Source organism: Oryctolagus cuniculus, chromosome 3 (assembly GCF_051225735.1).
Source record: "Oryctolagus cuniculus isolate XC-2025 breed Fujian yellow rabbit chromosome 3, ASM5122573v1, whole genome shotgun sequence".
Taxonomy (NCBI): domain Eukaryota; kingdom Metazoa; phylum Chordata; class Mammalia; order Lagomorpha; family Leporidae; genus Oryctolagus; species Oryctolagus cuniculus.
In genome coordinates this window covers 53,665,567-53,683,816 of record NC_142869.1, presented here as the reverse complement: position 1 = coordinate 53,683,816, position 18,250 = coordinate 53,665,567, and the positions used below count along the sequence as shown (strand labels likewise).

At 38.2% G+C, this 18,250-nt stretch overlaps 1 protein-coding gene across 5 annotated transcripts in view; it reads left to right on the top strand.

The window, feature by feature from the left end:
* Positions 1–18,250, top strand: part of ITGAV (integrin subunit alpha V) — a 135,495-nt gene that overhangs the window by 97,850 nt on the left and 19,395 nt on the right. For all 5 annotated transcript variants that reach the window (XM_089329030.1, XM_089329032.1, XM_002712329.5 and 2 more), the window contains 5 exons: positions 6,718–6,825; positions 9,047–9,105; positions 10,646–10,800; positions 14,050–14,187; positions 17,282–17,349. In XM_089329030.1, coding sequence (XP_089185156.1) covers positions 6,718–6,825; positions 9,047–9,105; positions 10,646–10,800; positions 14,050–14,187; positions 17,282–17,349 — 528 coding nt within the window. The remainder of the gene's footprint in view (positions 1–6,717; positions 6,826–9,046; positions 9,106–10,645; positions 10,801–14,049; positions 14,188–17,281; positions 17,350–18,250) is intronic.

Genomic DNA, 18,250 nt, shown 5'->3' with positions numbered 1-18,250 from the left:
ATGCCTGTCTACTTCATTTAGACTCTTTAACTTTTTGACATTTGTATCAGTAGCATTTTACATTATCATAATAAAATTTGGTAATGCTTCACATCTTGACGATACCTTTAATATAATCCAAATAGCCGTATTAGTTAAAGCTCAAAATATCAGGTTGAAATAGGATCCCTCTACATCATGGGGCCAAATTTGATAATTGATACAAAATGATTACTCAAATGCTTTAAAGTGAGCACATATTTAAACAATCCATAGCTTTTAATAAAAAAAACTCAGCTACTTTTAAACAATTAGAACTTTTTTTTTAAACTTTTATTTAATGAATATAAATTTCCAAAGTACAGCTTTTGGATTACAATGGCTTCCCCCCACATAACTTCCCTCCCACCTGCAACCCTCCCCTTTCCTGCTCCCTCTCCCCTTCCATTCACATCAAGATTCATTTTCCATTCTCTTTATATACAGAAGATCAGTTTAGCATATATTAAGTAAAGATTTCAACAGTTTGCACCCACAAAGAAGCACAAAGTGAAAAATACTGTTTGAGTACTAGTTATTACATTAAATCACAAGTACAGCACATTAAGGACAGAGATCCTCCATGAGGAGTAAGTGCACAGTGACTCCTGTTGTTGACTTAACAAATTGACGCTCTTGTTTATGGCCTCAGTAATCTCCCTAGGCTCTTGTCATGAGTTGCCAAGGCTATGGAAGCCTTTTGAGTTCGCTGACTTCAATCTTATTTAGACAAGGTCGTAGTCAAAGTGGAAGTTCTCTCCTCCCTTCAGAGAAAGGTACCTCCTTCTTTGATGACCTGTTCTTTCCACTGGGATCTCACTCCCGGAGATCTTTCATTTAGGTGGTGTTTTTTGTTTGTTTGTTTGTTTTTGTTTTTGTTTTTTTGCCAGAGTGTCTTGGCTTTCCATGCCTGAAATACTCTCCTGGGCTTTTCAGCCAGATGCGCATGCCTTAAGGGCTGATTCTGAGGCCAGAGTGCTGTTTAGGACATCTGCCATTCTATGGGTCTGCTATGTATCTTGCTTCCCATGTTGGATTGTTCTCTCCCTTTTTTATTCTATCGGTTAGTACTTGCAGACACTAGTCTTGTTTATGTGATCACTTTGGCTCTTAGTCCTATCATTATGATCAATTGTGAACAGAAATTGATCACTGGGACTAGTGAGATGGCATTGGTACATGCCACCTTGATGGGATTGAATTGGAACCCCCTGGTATGTTTCTAACTATTGTTTGGGGCAAGTCAGCTTGAGCATGTCCAAAATTGTATATCTCTTCCCTCTCTTATTCCCACTCTTATATTTAACAGCGATCACTTTTCAGTTAATAAACAATTAGAACTTAACAGAGACATTAAGAGAACCTAATAGATAACTTTAACAGGACACAAAATCTGTCTTTGGTCATCCCAAGGATCATAAATGAAACTTAAATTATCTAGCACATGGAATTATCCAATAACTTGGAACAATTTTAACAGAATCAGAAACTAGGGAAGAGAAAATAGCTTACTGGAGCTAGTTAGAAAACTGACAGTGTCACCAATTAAACAAAACTATTAAAAGGAGATGCTGTAGTGTTTTTTTTTTTCTATATGCATTGCAAAAACCTCATTGCTTTAACAGAAGACCAGATTCTAGTTCTATGTCAAAGAAAAATAGATTAATAGCTTTTGTATCCAAAAATTTCTTTCTTTCATAACCTTCTGTGACTTCCACACACCTTCTTCAACTTACTTGAAACTCTCATTTCCATTCCAGTCTAGAGTAACCTAGCCATCAGGATAAGGTACTTCTTACAAACCATTTCCTTTCTTTATTCAAAAAAACTCTTTTCTTCTTAACCTTCCTTACCAAGAACACATTTTTATACTTCTGACCTTTTCTATCTGCTCATTTCCTTGATTTACATTTTGAAATAACCCTTTAGAAGTCTCCAAATTAAGACCACATTTTCTAAATAAGATAACACATCGAATTTTAAGCTTAGTTACCTCCAAGTGGTGTTGAAGTATTTTCATATGGACAAAGCATGTGCTAAGATTACCTAAGTTTACATTTAGTAATTACACCTATGTGACTGAAGATGCTGATATTATATCATACCTCTGTCTGAATTAAGGTTGAAGTTACATTTATATCATAGGTATAAACCAGTGTCATTAAAGCAAAATTGCAAAATGCACCTTAGGCGGGCTATAAGATGCATTGATTACCATTGCTATCAGAAACCTGTTAAACCAAGGTGTAAAAACGAGTTTGGCAAGTTACAGAGCAACATTTTTAAAGGCAGTGAACTTCCTAGATTCAAAAGAGAGAAATTTCTTTAGACCCAACGTTCAGTTATAGTTGAATGAAATTCTGTTTACCAAAGACATCATTTTAGACTCTAACTGAATCTGAGTCTAGTTTTCCTTTTACTCAAAGAAAAAAAATACCTTAAGCCATCGATGCCTAGTCAACAGCCAGCTACTTGGGACTGCCTCTGAAGCAAAAGGTTCAGCAGCCGCGCGATGGGTCTCAAAAGTGACTGTACGCTAGAGACTGATGTGCCAGGGATAAGAAGTGCACTGGAGATGGCTCACCATTGTTAGGTTTTAATGGGAGAGGGCATCCAGAGATTCCTAAGGAGCATCTGATGGTGGTAGAAGAGGTCAGTTACTACAAGGAGGCTCCTGTAAGAGCCCGCAAAGGGGCAGGATAGAGAAAAACTGGAGGCTCTGCAAAAAGACAATAACCTTATACTCTAAAACCAAAAGCCAATACTGGACATGTCTAATAGTGAGGCTGTCAGTCAAACCAGCCTCAGGGATGAGGAGTCAGGTCGGGAGGTGTCTCAAGAAGACATCATGTGGATTAATCCACATGCATTCAATGACATCTGAAGTTATTGGGCCTAGATTCTTGCCTAGAAAGCCCCAGACAAAATTAAAACTGTGGGGGCAATTGTCACCTGATTTAACAACAACAACAAAAAGACTCCTACACTGGGATTAAAACCTCAGCAGTCACAAGCAAAAACAGAAGAAGCCTGATAGCTCGCTGAATAGACCCAAGGACTCTGTGACACTCTGGAAAAGAATTTAATGCGTATCGGAGCACATGCAGGGTGATAGAGGCAAGAGGTCTGTTAGGAGACAGAGTTCTGAGACAGGGAGTCAGAGCACAGGGGCTGGCACTTTTTGTAACTCACTTAAGCTAACTCTCCATCCTCTGTAAACAGGCCAGGTAGTGGTGCGGAAAATGAGGCATTTTTCTGTAAGCTCAGGGTCCAAAGAAATAAAAGTAGATGGTTTGCCTCCTGGCTGGAATGAGAGCATAAAGACAGAAGCGTACTTCAGGTCTTACATCTCCTGAGTTTGAGACATCTCTCAAAGCGGTCTTGCTGCCTGTGGCATTCAGATGTGCACTGAAGCCCACAGGGAAGGGAGGAAGGTGAGGGGAGGGTTAGCACGTATCACCTACTCTTGCTCAGCCTTCCACACCTGTAGCCTAGGGTATATACTTGTCAGAATAGCACACGCAGGGAGTGATCAGTTCCCTTACTGGTGATGTGCTAAACTAGGCCTCTGCCTGGTCAAATATATATTGTCGCTTTGTTCTTATACATAAGGAAAAATAGTTGTTCTTTGTTTGTTTGTTTTTGATTTGACAGGCAGAGTTAGAGAGAGAGAGACAGAGAGAAAGGTCTTCCTTCCATTGGTTCACTCCCCAAAAAATATTTGTTCTACACCTTTCCTTGAGTCTTGTCTAATAGGCCTGATTTCGACAATGAGCTTTCATGGTAAGAGCCTTGGCAGAGGTGTTTATAAGCTAGCGTGCCAGCCCTGCCTACCACCTACATTGGTGACTACACAGGCGAAGTCACAAAGAAGCAAAGTGGGGAAATATAATTCTCCCCAGTAAAACTCTGTGGTAGCTGACAGTGGGGACCCAAAAGAGCAGACTGGAGAAGGAAGGTAGGGGATACCAGAGACCTGCTGAGAGTTATCTGTGCCACGTGGGGACTGCAGCTAATGAGAGTCTAGCTCGAGAGACTGCCTGTCTGCAAACGAGATGGTTAGACTTTAACCTAGAACCAAGGAACAAATTATCTAGGAAATAGCCATTAATGAGACCAGGAAATTGAGTTTGTAGAAACTCTGGAGACTTGACGAGGTCTAGAAAGCATTTAGAGAAGCAGAGAGAGAGAGAGAGAGAGAGACAGAGAGAGATCTGCTGAGATCTGGGATAAAGGAAAAACTCACTGAGGCATGGAGCTCAGAGCCCCTGGCCTCACTCCAGGGTGTGCCCAGTCTCACCAACAGATTAATCTCCAGGAAGGAAGAACAGAATGGAGTTTTCGGCTGACATCTTATTGGGCCATTGGGATCTGGTGTCCAGTCAGGGAGTCCTTGAAAAACGCTAGAGTGTGGCCCTCGCCTGAATTTTAAGATTACTCCAAACCTTTCTCCCAGTCCTGGCTGTTGGGCCAATCACCAAAAAAGGAAGCTGAATTGGGCCAGCCAACGTTCTCAGAGCTGAGACAAGAAGCAAAGAAGAATGGAGCCTCTGGCTTTACAGCTCGCGAGAACTCCAAAAAGGCCGGGGGCTGGCTCCCCACTGGAAACTGCGGTTCTCAGCCCAACACCATTCCGGCAGTTGGAGCCCGAGACCTTCTGAAAACACTGGAGTGTAGCCCCAGCCAGAATCCATCAGTTGTATCAGGCCTTCTTCCAGGCCCATGCAAAGGGCTGATCCATGCAAGAGGGAGGGGAGCTGTTAGGACAGAGTCCCAGCTCCAGGGAATTGATATGGCCTAGGTCAGCAAGCCTCACCCCTGTGTCTTAAGACTGGCAGCTGCGCTAATCACTTTTAACTGGCTGACAGGGACCTGGTGTTTTAGGGAAAATGTGAGTTACTGTGAAGGAGAGCAAGGCTCTCTGAAAAAAAGCGACAGCAGTGTGCATGCTCACCAGTCCGGCTGGATGATCTGAAGTTGGATCCGCATCACGCTGGAGTTGCAATCCGAGTCACGGCACCAAAAATGTTACGGGGACACCGCAGTGAAGAGACGGCCTTGGTTCTTTGTCTCGTGCAAAATAATTATCACACATGGACACAGCAGTGAGAGTAAAGTGGGATTTTTTTAGGTTGTAAACCTCCTGCCAGAGCGGCAAAGAGGGGAGTTCCAAGAGAGGAAGACCCCAAGATTTAATTATTTATTTGAAAGGCAGAGGTAGAAGGAGAGAGAGCATATTCCATCTGCTGGTTCATTTCCCAAATAGCTGTAGTGGCTGGGGCTGGGCCAGGCCAAAACTAGCAGTCACGAGCTTCTTCCAGGTCTCCCATGTGGGTTGTAGGGACCCAATGACTTGGGCCATACTCTGCTACTTTCCCAGGTGCATTAGGAGGGACCTGGATCAGAAGTGGAGCAGCCGGGTCTTGAACTGGTGCCCATATGGGATGCCGGCACTGCAGGCTGAGGCTTAACCTTCTATGCCACAGCACCAGCCCCTGATTTATCATTTTTGAGACAGGCTGAGTAACATGTGCATACTGTATTTTTTGTACAGGATTCAAACCAGTGAATTTGAACTTTTTTTTTTTTTTTTTTGACAGGCAGAGTGGATAGTGAGAGAGAGAGACAGAGAGAAAGGTCTTCCCTTGCCGTTGGTTCACCCTCCAATGGCCGCCGCGGCTGGCGCGCTGCAGCCGGCGCACCGCACTGATCCGAAGGCAGGAGCCAGGTGCTTCTCCTGGTCTCCCATGGGGTGCAGGGCCCAAGCACCTGGGCCATCCTCCACTGCACTCCCTGGCCACAGCAGAGAGCTGGCCTGGAAGAGGGGCACCCGGGAAAGAATCCGGCGCCCCGACCGGGACTAGAACCCGGTGTGCCGGCGCCGCTAGGTGGAGGATTAGCCTATTGAGCCGAGGCACTGGCCGCATTTGAACTTTGAAAACCTATACTTACAGATTGAATATCTGTTATCTGAAATGGTTCGTACCAAAAGTGTTTCAAGTTTTGGAGATTGTTGGATTTTAGAAAATTTGCAGATTTTGCCACTTGAGTGTCAATAATCCGGAAATGGAAATTTGAAATATCAGCGCTCAGAATTTTGCATTTCAGATTAGGGGTGCTTGCTTTTAATTGATTGTTTTAGTTTTTAAAATTGCTGTTAATGAATTAACACATGCATGTAAAAATATTCAAACAATACAAATAAATATAATTTAAAATATATTTTTCCTTAAAACAGTTACAAGCTTATTAAGATTACCAAAAATCTATGCATTGAAAAATCATGTGTTTTCATGTGTGTTTGTGTGTGTAAGCATTCTTTGTTAGATATTTTCCTCTCCTACTAACAGTGGTCTAGGATATATTTCAGGGATCATCTTCTATTAGCACAGATGTGCTTATGGCACTCATTTTCCCACTATGTTCCATTGAATTAGGTAGATATCCCATAACCATACTTTAATGGACCGAGTTCAGATACAGTGCCGGTTGTCCCACTTTACCTGGAACTGAGAATTTTCCAGGATGTGGAGCTTTCAGGCCTGGGCTCACAGAGACATTTGATCCTGCATTTGGGTTGTTCCTAGGCTTTTTGCTGTTATAAACAGTGCTTAGTAGACATTGCACTGCCAGGTGGTGAATGGGAACCTAAGTGATTAGATCAGTGTGGCTGTAAATAATTGTCTCTCATTTTTTCAGGGCCAGACCAGTTATCACAGTAAATGCTGGACTTGAAGTGTTCCCTAGTATTTTAAATCAAGACAATAAGACCTGCTCGCTGCCTGGAACAGCTCTCAAAGTTTCCTGGTAAGAGTATTGTTTACTAACAGTTATGATTGTAATTATTGATTCAATCACTCTAACTGAAAATGAAGGTAATCAGGATTAAACATTGTTAAGCAGGTTCTATAGGTATACTGTATTTTTAGTTATAGAAATACTCCTAGAAAGAAGATATCTAGAAAACTCCAGAAATCCTGGAAGATATCCAGAAGGCTCTATAAATTAGAATAAAATGAAATTTTAAAGATTTATGTATGGTTAATAAATAGATTCATAAAGAAGGAAAAGCTAATAAGATCTAAGAACTTATTTCTATTTAATTTTAGGCAAGTTTATGAACATATAAAGTGTTTTAAAGGATATGTTACTTTCCAGATTTAATATATGTGAAAAATTATTTTGCTCTGGATTACTGTCTTTTACATATATCTTTACTAGTTTCCATAGAAAAATATGATTTTTCATAAGTCCAGTGTTTGAATTCTCTAGTCCATTATTTCTCATGTCTCTGTCATGTATGTTACTTTTATAATTTTTGCTATATTTTTCTTCTATAATTTTCTTAAGATTCTCTTTTAATTGATTCATGTTTTTTAAGAAAATAAAGATAAAGTGGAGAAATCAATATCTTTCTCATACATGAAAATGAATATAAAAACTGGTCACGGGCATTATGAGGTAGTGAGTCAAGCTGCTGCTTGGGACACGCATGTCCTTTGTCCCTGGGTTTCAGTCCCAGCTGCTCTGATTCCAGTTCCTGATAATGCGTCCTGGGAAGCAGCAGAAGGTAGCCCAAAAATCTGGTTTCCTGCCACCCATATGGGAGTCCTGGATGGAGATCCAAGCTCCAGGCTTCTGCCTGGCCCAGCCCTAGCTGTTTTGGTTATTTGAGGAGTGAACCAACAGATGGGAGATCTGTCCCTGTCTGTCTCTCTCTCTTTCTCTGTCACTCTACCTTCGAGTAGATGAAAATAAATAGGTAAATATTTTTTAAAAACTTACAAAAAGTCTTGACCCATAAACCATGAATATCATCATGAGTAGCCCCTATTTTGGGAAATGCTTAATGTTTCATACTTATACAGAAAAATCACAGAGAACTTATAGTCTGATACCTAGGAAAAATTTGCTTCAGAGGATTTGCCTCATTTTGTTTTTAAGTTATTAAAATTTTCAAATTAAATTTTTTATTGGATTATATAAAAATTCACTGATATTTGCTGTTCCTTTTTATTGACTGACAATGAAGTTGTTTTTCATGGTTTTGGCTTCAAGTTTTATTGCCTTTTCTCACTCTGTAAAATTGCCAATAATATGCTTATAATTAAGCTAATAATTTGAAGGCTTCTAATGACTACAGCAGTGGCTTTCAATATAATTTTGAGCATGTCACATAATAAAAAATACACTTGGCATCTTAATTTGGTGAGCACATATACACAGTTAAAACCAAAATTTTACAAAATCATATTTTCCCTTAGTACTTAAGTCAATTTAATTTTTTTATTAAGATGCTGGATACAACCCATTAGCCTGATTTCATAACTCATGAATAAATTGTGGAAAATTCTGCCTAAAGGAAGCTTCAGTGGGTCATCTTATTAGAAGATACATTATTTTGTTTCTGAACTTTTTTTTCATTTTGATTTAGCAACACCTATAAACTTGAGAGGAGGTTAGAAAATTTTTTCCCCTTCCTCTTTTTTTCTTCAAAGTACCATGAAAGCAAACATGATGGAATTACTGATAGATGAGCTATATTAGTCTGTGTAGTTTTATGTTTTAAGAGTAAAACTCAGATATTAAGAAAGAGCCTCATGATACAAGATTTGTGTATAGTCGGCCTTCTGTATCCACGGTTCCCTCTCTGTAGGTTCAACCAACTTTGGTTTGAAAATATTTGAGGAGAAAAAGTGGGTTCTGTACTGAATATGTGCAGACCTTTTTTCCTTCTCCTTATTTCCTAGACAATACAGTATAACAACTTGTTTTCTTATATTAGGTATTAAAAGTAATCTAGAGATGATTTAAAATGTCTTGGAGGCTGTGTGTAGGTTATATGCAAATACCGCTTGAGGATCTGCAGATTTTAGCTTCCACAGGGGGTCCTGAACTAATGCCACATGGATAGAGAGGTTTTACTGAATTACACATAATCGTATTTCTATTACATTTGGATGATATTGAAAAGTACATCTAAATTGTATTATAGAATTTATATCAGATTTTTTTTTTCCTCCTGCAGTTTTAATGTCAAATTCTGCTTAAAAGCAGATGGCAAAGGAGCACTTCCCAGGAAACTTAGTAAGTGTCTTTTTAAAAATCATATGATTTTAATGATGCTGTATATGTAGTACTTAAAAATGTTTTAGGATGTTTGAAAGCTACTTAAGATATTGTATTTTGTTTGAATGTTTATGCTTACAGACATTTAAGATTGCAACATAATTACTTTCCTTATTGGGCAATTCTTAAGCCAATTCAGAAATAATACACTTATTTATTGACATTGTGAGCATAACCGTTCACAGAATGGTAAACTATGGCTTTTAGATAGTTAAGCAGTTACCAATATGAGGATGAATTCTGGGTAAAATGAATATCAATGCACATAGATGATCTACTGAGATGTTTATCATTTATATTTTATAGAAGCTCCTAGCAATTTAAGGAGCAGAGACATTTAGAAATAGCAAGAAAAAGAAGAAAAGATTTGGTCACTAAATTTAGCTGAATTTTAATCCTCACAACAAACTCTGCTCTTCAGCTCTTCCTTTATTAAATGGTTTATGCATCCTGAGAGTGTTGAATAGTTATTGCCAAGATTTGACATGCTTGCTAGTGACAAAAGCTAAGGGATAATAAGACAGTAGAACAGAGGTCTGGAATGTTGGCCATGTGATTGTACATGAAAATGTAGAGAAGAGCCCCAAGGAGCCAAGCAGGGTCTCACTGGAAGATAACCTTTTGGTGGCTACCTGAAGGAAATTAGGAAACTACAGGATGTTGGAAGGAATATTTTGTGCAGAGCAAATGGCAATTTCAAGAGGCCTGAGGCAGGATTGTGCTCAATGAGTTTGGGAATCTGCAAGGAGGGCAATGGGACAGGGTGGAACAGGATATAACACAAGAGAACCCTGCACTTTCACCTGTGTCTAAAATGAAGGTCAGTGTTTACAGAAACTTGGAAACGTGGACAGAGACTTTTATCTCCTTTTAAGGAAACTAGCTCAAAAACTGAATCAAGAAACTAGCTTAACAACTGAATCCTAACAACTGTGCTTCAAACTATTGGCTTTGCATTCATTTTTAGATGATTTTGACAGCTCATGAAACTGCATCTGGTCATTGGCTTCAGGAGGAACACATTTATATTTATCTCTTGGGTTGATATATTGCTTCATTGGAAACATGAGTTGCAAATGATACAACTTGCTTTATCATGGTGCTTAACACAATGATAGGGGCGCCTGTTAGTGAATACTCTGAAACATGGTCAGCAACACTCTTGCTGTTGGATCAATGGCAGAAGTCTTAATGCTGTATGTTTCACTCTCTAGACTTCCCTCAGCTGAAATAAAAAGATAACAGTTCCCTTCTGTCTGATAGCTCTTTTATTACCATCATTATATAGGATTATGTATGAGACTACCTTGGGGAAAGTTGGATTAATTATTATCATTAAATATTTATTTACAATTACTCTGTACAAAAAATATGCAGATATTTTTCATGACTTAGAATCAAATTGGTTCTAAGGAATAAATATCCCTGTTTATGTGAAAACTAGGACAGCTGAGTGTCCATATGAGTATGGTTGTTATAAATCCTTTGATTTGTATAGACTTCCAGGTGGAGCTTCTTTTGGATAAACTCAAGCAAAAGGGAGCAATTCGCCGAGCACTATTTCTCCATAACAGGTCCCCAGGTCACTCCAAGAACATGACTATTTTCAGGGGGGGACAGATGCAATGTGAGGAACTGATAGCTTATCTACGGGTAAGAGATAATGCTTCTTGTCAGTCATTATTTATTCTTTTTTATCTAAGTGATTTTCACTTTCTATAAATTGATATTATACAAAAATAGAAAATATAGAAAAATACATTTGAGGAAATTTGGCTTTTTCGGTCATGAAACCTGGCAGTAGAAATAATGTATCATGGCACTACTAGCTATTAAAACTGTAAGAAAACCTGAACTGTCAGAAACCTGTCTTTAAAATACTGCTGGACTCTCAAGACAATTAAAGAAATCTCAAGAGCCCCCCCCCCAAAAAAAAAATGCAATGAACTAGTAAACCCCAGTGACCAAATGTGAATTGTTAAGTTGTATGTGCCAAGCTTTCTGTCCAGGGAGGGAAGCTGAGCTGGACAGAGGGTGAGCAGAAGTTGTTGCAGACACCAGCACACCCGCATGGCGAGTCAGATTCCTGGGGCGTACTTCCATGAAACTGAAGTGTTCTCAAGGCAGACCTGCAGACTGACTCCCACAAGAGCAAATGCAAAGCTTCTCTGTGGGAGAGCATTCCTCTGTGGGGCCCATGATTGCCAGTGGCTCCGCGCCACCACGTGGGGGACTCAGCTGGAGTTCCTGCTCCTGTCTTCAGCCTGGCCCAGCCCTGGTTGGCATTTGGGGAGTGAACCAGTAGATGGAAGGTCAATTTTCTTTCTCTCTCTGACATTCTGTCTTTCAAATAAATAAAAATAGCTAAACACTTAAAAATAGTATGGGTCAAAAAAGAAACCCTAATGGAAATTTACTTAGAACTGAATCATAATGAAACCACTACATACAATGTGTGGATATCTGAGAAGCAGAATGTAAAGGTAAATATATACCCTTCAATGCTGTTTAATTTAAAATAAATGAAGGAAAGAACAAAACCTCCTACAAAATTAGAAATTGCAAAGAGACACGATTATGGAGAAGGGCGGGATTATGAGAAATCTTGTACCAAAATGTCAGAAACTTAGACAAAAGGGAGAAAGTCTTAGAAAAGCAATGCAACTGCAATAAGCAGAAATAGAAAACCCAAATAATCATCCACACAAAGGAAACCCAAAGCCAAGATGGTTTTATAGACAATATCTACCATTCAGGAATGAGACATTCTGATATTAAGCAAAATCTTCCAAGAGTTGAAAAAAAATTTGTAAAGTCATTTTGTGAAGCTAATAATTGATGTCTACACTGGTCAAGGATAGTAGAAGAAAGAATTTTTTTTTTTTATTATTTTTTGACAGGCAGAGTGGACAGTGAGAGAGAGAAACAGAGAGAAAGGTCTTCCTTTGCCGTTGGTTCACCCTCCAATGGCCGCCGTGGCCGGCGCGCTGCGGCCGGCGCACCGCGCTGATCCGATGGCATGGGGTGCAGGGCCCAAGCACCTGGGCCATCCTCCACTGCACTCCCTGGCCATAGCAGAGAGCTGGCCTGGAAGAGGGGCAACCGGGACAGAATCCGGCGCCCCGACCGGGACTAGAACCCGGTGTGCCGGCGCCGCAAGGCGGAGGATTAGCCTAGTGAGCCGCGGCGCCGGCCAGAAGAAAGAATTTAATGCCAGTTTTACACAAAGACATAGATGTAAAATTACTAAACTCACATAGCAAACTAAATGCTAGCAGTTTACAAAAAAGATAAATGGACCAAGTTGGATTTATCTTAGGGTGGGATAACAGAATCTAGAAGTATAACTTACTGCATGAGCACACTAAAAAACATGACCATCTTCCTGAAGTGATGAAAAAGCTTTAAATTAAATAAGTAGCCACAATTTAAGAAACAAAAAGACAAACATTTCAAGCTATAACTGTGAAAAAATAAAATTATTAATTTAAGCATTTTATCAATATTCATTAATTGGCCAGGGTATGAGTTAATTGGAACTCTTACAAGTATGGTGGAAGTATAAATTGTTATGAAGATATTAGAAAGTAATATGGTATTACAAAGCTGACAGATCTACATAATCACTGTAAAAATTTGTGATAACAAAAACAAATAACCTTAGAAAATGGATAAATTGTGATAGACTTATGTGAAGAATATGAGTGTTATTACTCAACAATGAAAATTGTGGGTACATGGAGCACCATGGACAAATTTTTTTTTTGTTTTTTAAAGATCTTTTTACTTGAAAGGCAGAGAGAGAGAGAGAGAGAGAAAGGAAGGAAGGAAGAAAAGAAAGAAAGAAAAGGAAGAAAGAAAAGGAAGGAAGAAAAGGAAGAAAGAAAAGGAAGGAAGAAAAGAAAGAAAGGAAGAAAGAAAAGGAAGGAAGAAAGAAAAGGAAGAAAGAAAAGAAAAGAAAGAAAAGAAATAAGGAAGGAAGGAAGGAAGGGAGGGAGGGAGGGAGGGAGGGAGGGAGGGGTCTTGCATATACTGTTTCACTCCTCAAATGACCGCAACAGCTGGGGTTGGGTCAGGCTGAAGCCGTGAGCTTCTGGATCCTCCACATCAATGCAGATACCCAAGGATCCTGGCCATCCTCTGCTGCTTTCTCAGATAAGTTAGCAGGGAGCTGGATCAGAAATGGAGCAGCCAAGACACAAACTGGTCCTCATATGGACTGCCAGTGCTACCAGTGGAGGCCCAACCCACTATGCCACCTTGTTGACCCCATGGACAAATCTTAAAAAAAAATTTTTGAACAGAAAGTGAATCATAGAAAAATACATATGATCCCATTTTTAAATAAGCAAAAGAAAAGGCAAAACTGAAGAACATATTAAGGACATAAATAGTATTGTAGAAGCTTGATTTAATAGAGTTGTGTAGAACCTAGAACTAAATAATTACAAAATGTAACTGACTTTGCGTAGGCCATAAAGTATAAGCAAAAGTCAAGTAAACATCACAGAGAAGCAAGTAAACAAATGGCAGACTTTAAATTCAGGGTGGTGCCTCTGAGAAGGAAGGCAGAGGGATGAAAAGAGAAAGCAGCATATGGATAGCTTAAGTAATATTAGCAATGTTCCAGTTGTTAAGTTGGGTATGTGTGTGCTCATTTTGTGAACATACCTTGTATGTTTTTGTGTGGATTAAAATATTATATCATAAAATAAAAATTGATTTGAAGTTCTCAATGGATAATGAGATTTTTGGATAGTCCTTCTTGGATTTACATAGATAGTTTCCCAGAGTTTTGGTTTGTATTAAAGGATCAAGGGGTAGAGCTGACTTAGTGGTGTGCAACTTAGTCTCCAGATGGTGTAATTGATGTCATCATTAATTTCAAGGTTTTGTTTCTAGGATGAATCTGAATTTAGAGACAAACTCACTCCAATTACTATTTTTATGGAGTATCGATTGGATTATAGGACAGCTGCTGATGCAACAGGCTTGCAACCTATTCTTAACCAGTTCACCCCTGCCAACATTAGCCGACAGGTACTGTACTTTTGTAATTTACCACTAATTTCATACTTTGATAGTTTTTTAAGGCTTTATGATTCATGTCCTTAATTATAAGGGATTGCTTTTATAAAGTTGATAAATGTTTACTCAAAAAAGTCAGGGAGAAAGAATCTAAATTTTCAAGACAGAGATAGTTAAAGCCACTCAGAGTTTAGTGAATTGTAGAGAAAGACGTGTTATATTTCATATACATAAAATAGTAAAATACCTCAAAGAAGACAATAAAATATGAGTTTATTTATTTACATGGTGCTTTAATACTTTGGTAAACATCTTTGATATCTGTTATCATTTGTGTATATATATTTTAATGGTAAATAGCATATTTATCTGTATATAGTTAGATATATACACATATATGCATCTATGTAGTATATTCTTTTCATAAAAAGAAATAAAGCAACATACAATATACTTTTATATTTTTAGGAATTATCATTTTATATTTTATACATGATAATTTTAGGAATTTTAACCTTATACTTTAAATATTTGTATTATATATATATTTATAAATACAGTTATATATAAATATATTTATGTATACATTTATATATTATATATTCTATTTATATAATTATAAGTTTTATGGTTTTATATTAATATTAACTTTATAATTTACATATAATTTATGTGAATGTTTATAGTTTAGATTATATAATTTTAGGAATTATAATTTTATATTTTTGAGTATTATAATCTTAGGAAATCCTGTATAAAATTCATATATTTAAATATTGTATATTCTATTTCTCACTTTTTAAATTACATACTCATATTTTTAGATGAATATTTCTGCTATAATAAAACTTTACTCCAGGATCAGGTTGTCATTTGTTCTTTGTCTTCCTTTCTGTGGTCCCATTAGCTGGTCTTTTTTCTTTTTATGTAGTTTGAGAATACCATATGTGATAGCATAAGTCTAATTATAATATTTCTTGAAGTTTTCTCTAATTTTAACAATTCATTATTATATTTCATTTTGTATATTAATGTGGCCATTTACTATTCATTAATAACTTAAAAATAATTCTGTGTTTATATTTTTAATATTTTTGATGACTGTATAATGTTATGTTGATTAATATTTTAATCATGAACATCTGTGATGGGTGTTTGGTGCTGTGGATAAGACACCACTTGAGATACCCACATCCCATATTGAAGTGCCTGGGTTCTAGTCCAGCTTCCTGCATATCCCAGGAGGTAGAAGGTGACAGCTTACGTACTTGCATCCCTGCCACTGGAGCAGGAGCCTAGTGTTGAATTCCATGTCTCCGTCTCACTCTTTCAGTTGGTCCCTGTCTTTCTGCCTTTCAGATGTTCCTTATTATTTCATACTGTTGCAGGAATTGAGGAGTGAACCAGTGGATGGAAGAACTCTCTTTATCTGTTTCTTTCTGTCTTTCTGCCTTTTGAAAGAAATGAAAATAAATATATTCGTAAAAAATCTTAGGAGAATCCTGGAAGTTTGTGGAAAATGTACATTGTCTTTGAGTTCTATTTTGTCTCAGAGAGTTTATACTCTTTGCAAGATATTTAGCATATAACTGTAGAGGTTTCGTTCTCTGGGCATGGAAGACATTGTTCTGTGGTATTCTGTTTCTGAAACTCTCTTTTCTGATTGCACGTCTTAATACTGTTGCTGCTCTCATGCCAGCTAAGTCCTTTGTGGTAGCTTGCCAAATATCCCTTTACCGAAGTTTTGTTAATATTCTGTACATAACCACTCCCACTCAGATACTTAATCTGTCATCCCAACTAAGAGTGTTAGAACACTGTGTCTCTAATTTATTATCTGCAAAATTCACACTATATTCCTGACTGAGTAGTTATTTATACTGAAATTCTCCAAATAGCTGTGACCTTTTTCCTCCTTAAAGCTTTTAGCATCTGCTTATGTCTAGGTAATTGAATTAATTCACATATATTTTTGGGTTTTATTCTGGATAACTGCACATCCCTTGTGACTTAGAATTTTGCCATCATCTTTTTCATAAAAGATTCTGTTTATTTTTCTTTCCTTTTAAATCCTTTTGTCTCTTGTTTTGTTTGCCCCTGGACCTTTTTGATGTTACAATAGATAAACCAAAAATGGCTTCATCTTTATATATTTCTTTCGCATCCTACTAAGCTCTTCTGCTTCCTCCTACTATTTCACTGCTTTGGATTTTTTTATACTCTGATAGCTGGCCAGATCTAGGAGAAAAAAGTTCAAGGTTTTGCTTATTTCAGCTACCCTGATCACTTGAACGTTTTGAGTTCATTTTCCTTCTTTTCTTTACAGATGACCATGCACATGCTGAACTCATTTTGTGCAGTTTCTTTTCCCCTCTGGTCTGCCTTTCTGAGTTGCTGCTCTATATCTGTAGCTCCTGAAACTTTTATCCTCTGAAATCGTATTTTGAAACTACCAGGGAGCTTATTTTGCTCAAGATCACACATCTTAGCTAGCAGTACAGTCAGAACAGATCCTTATTTCTTGAATATTTCATTCAGAATATGCCAAAATGATAACAGCGAATTTGAGATAAAACTAAGTTCCAAGAATCGTATTATGCACCGTGGATCCTTTTTTCCTTTCGCGTTCTCAGCCCGCTGCACTTAAAGATAAGTGGCCATGATCTTGTCTGCATTTAGGTGTGCAGACAATTTGAGAAGTGTACATAAAAATTTGCCTGTGGTGCTGGCATTGTGCCGTAGCTGGTTAAGCCACTGCCTGCAACACTGGCATCCATGTGAGATTCCCAGCTGCTCCCACTCCCAATCCAGCTCCCTGGGAAAGCAGCAGAGGATGGCCCAGGTCCTTCAGCTCCTGCATCTGAGTGGGAGACCTGGAAGAGGCTTATGTCTCCTGCCCCAGTCCCAGCCATTGCAGCCAATTGGAGAGTGAACCAGCAGATAGAAAACCTCTGTCTCTTCCTCTCATCTCTGTAACTCTGCCTTTCAAAAGAAAAAGAAAAAAAAATTGTGTACATATGTATATATCCGCAAATGTACATTAATATGTGCTTCATTTATAACCTATACTGATATTTTATCATATAGAAAAAATGTTTTTTTCTAGGCACATATTCTGCTTGACTGTGGTGAAGACAATGTGTGCAAACCCAAATTGAAAGTTTCTGTAGATAGGTAAGTTTTGTTCTAAACAAGAAACAATATAATTAGCAATGTAGGTGAAAGAGCACATTTTCCTATTCAAAGTGTGAGTATGTTTTAATAAGTAGTTATATTGGATTATAATACGTGATTTTCTATAACAAAATTAAAAGTCTGAAGCCTCAACAAAAATATCAGCTGTGTTTTCACCAGTTACCTAGGTTGACTTATTTATTACCATTCAGCAATGGGTAGTGTCACAAAGTAATATGATGTTATTTTAAAGGTTTACTTCATTGTAGACAAACTCCAAAGTATATTCCTACTAGTCTATATTATATACCTATGATAGGCCGGCGCCGCGGCTCAAGAGGCTAATCCTCCGCCTTGCGGCGCCGGCACACTGGGTTCTAGTCCCGGTCGGGGCGCCGGATTCTGTCCCGGTTGCCCCTCTTCCAGGCCAGCTCTCTGCTGTGGCCAGGGAGTGCAGTGGAGGATGGCCCAGGTGCTTGGGCCCTGCACCGCATGGGAGACCAGGAGAAGCACCTGGCTCCTGCCATCGGATTAGCGTGGTGTGAACCAACAGCAAAGGAAGACCTTTCTGTCTCTTTCTCACTGTCCACTCTGCCTGTCAAAATATATATATATATATATATATATATACACCTATGATAAAGAATCCTATAAGAATCATGACAAATGATTAATCCAGCTATTAAAAAAAGAAATCTGGGAATTAAGCAGATGCAGAGTTAGAAAATTCAGTAATAAATGTGAACACTTATTATGTATTAATTGCATCAGTGTTTTACTGAGAGAAGCATTGAATTTGTATCTACTGTGCTATTTTCTGTTTCTGTTGAGCTGTGAAGTAGTCTTAAAATATCTGAAGATGCTGATGAACTTGTCAGTGCTGTCTGTGTATTTATCTTTC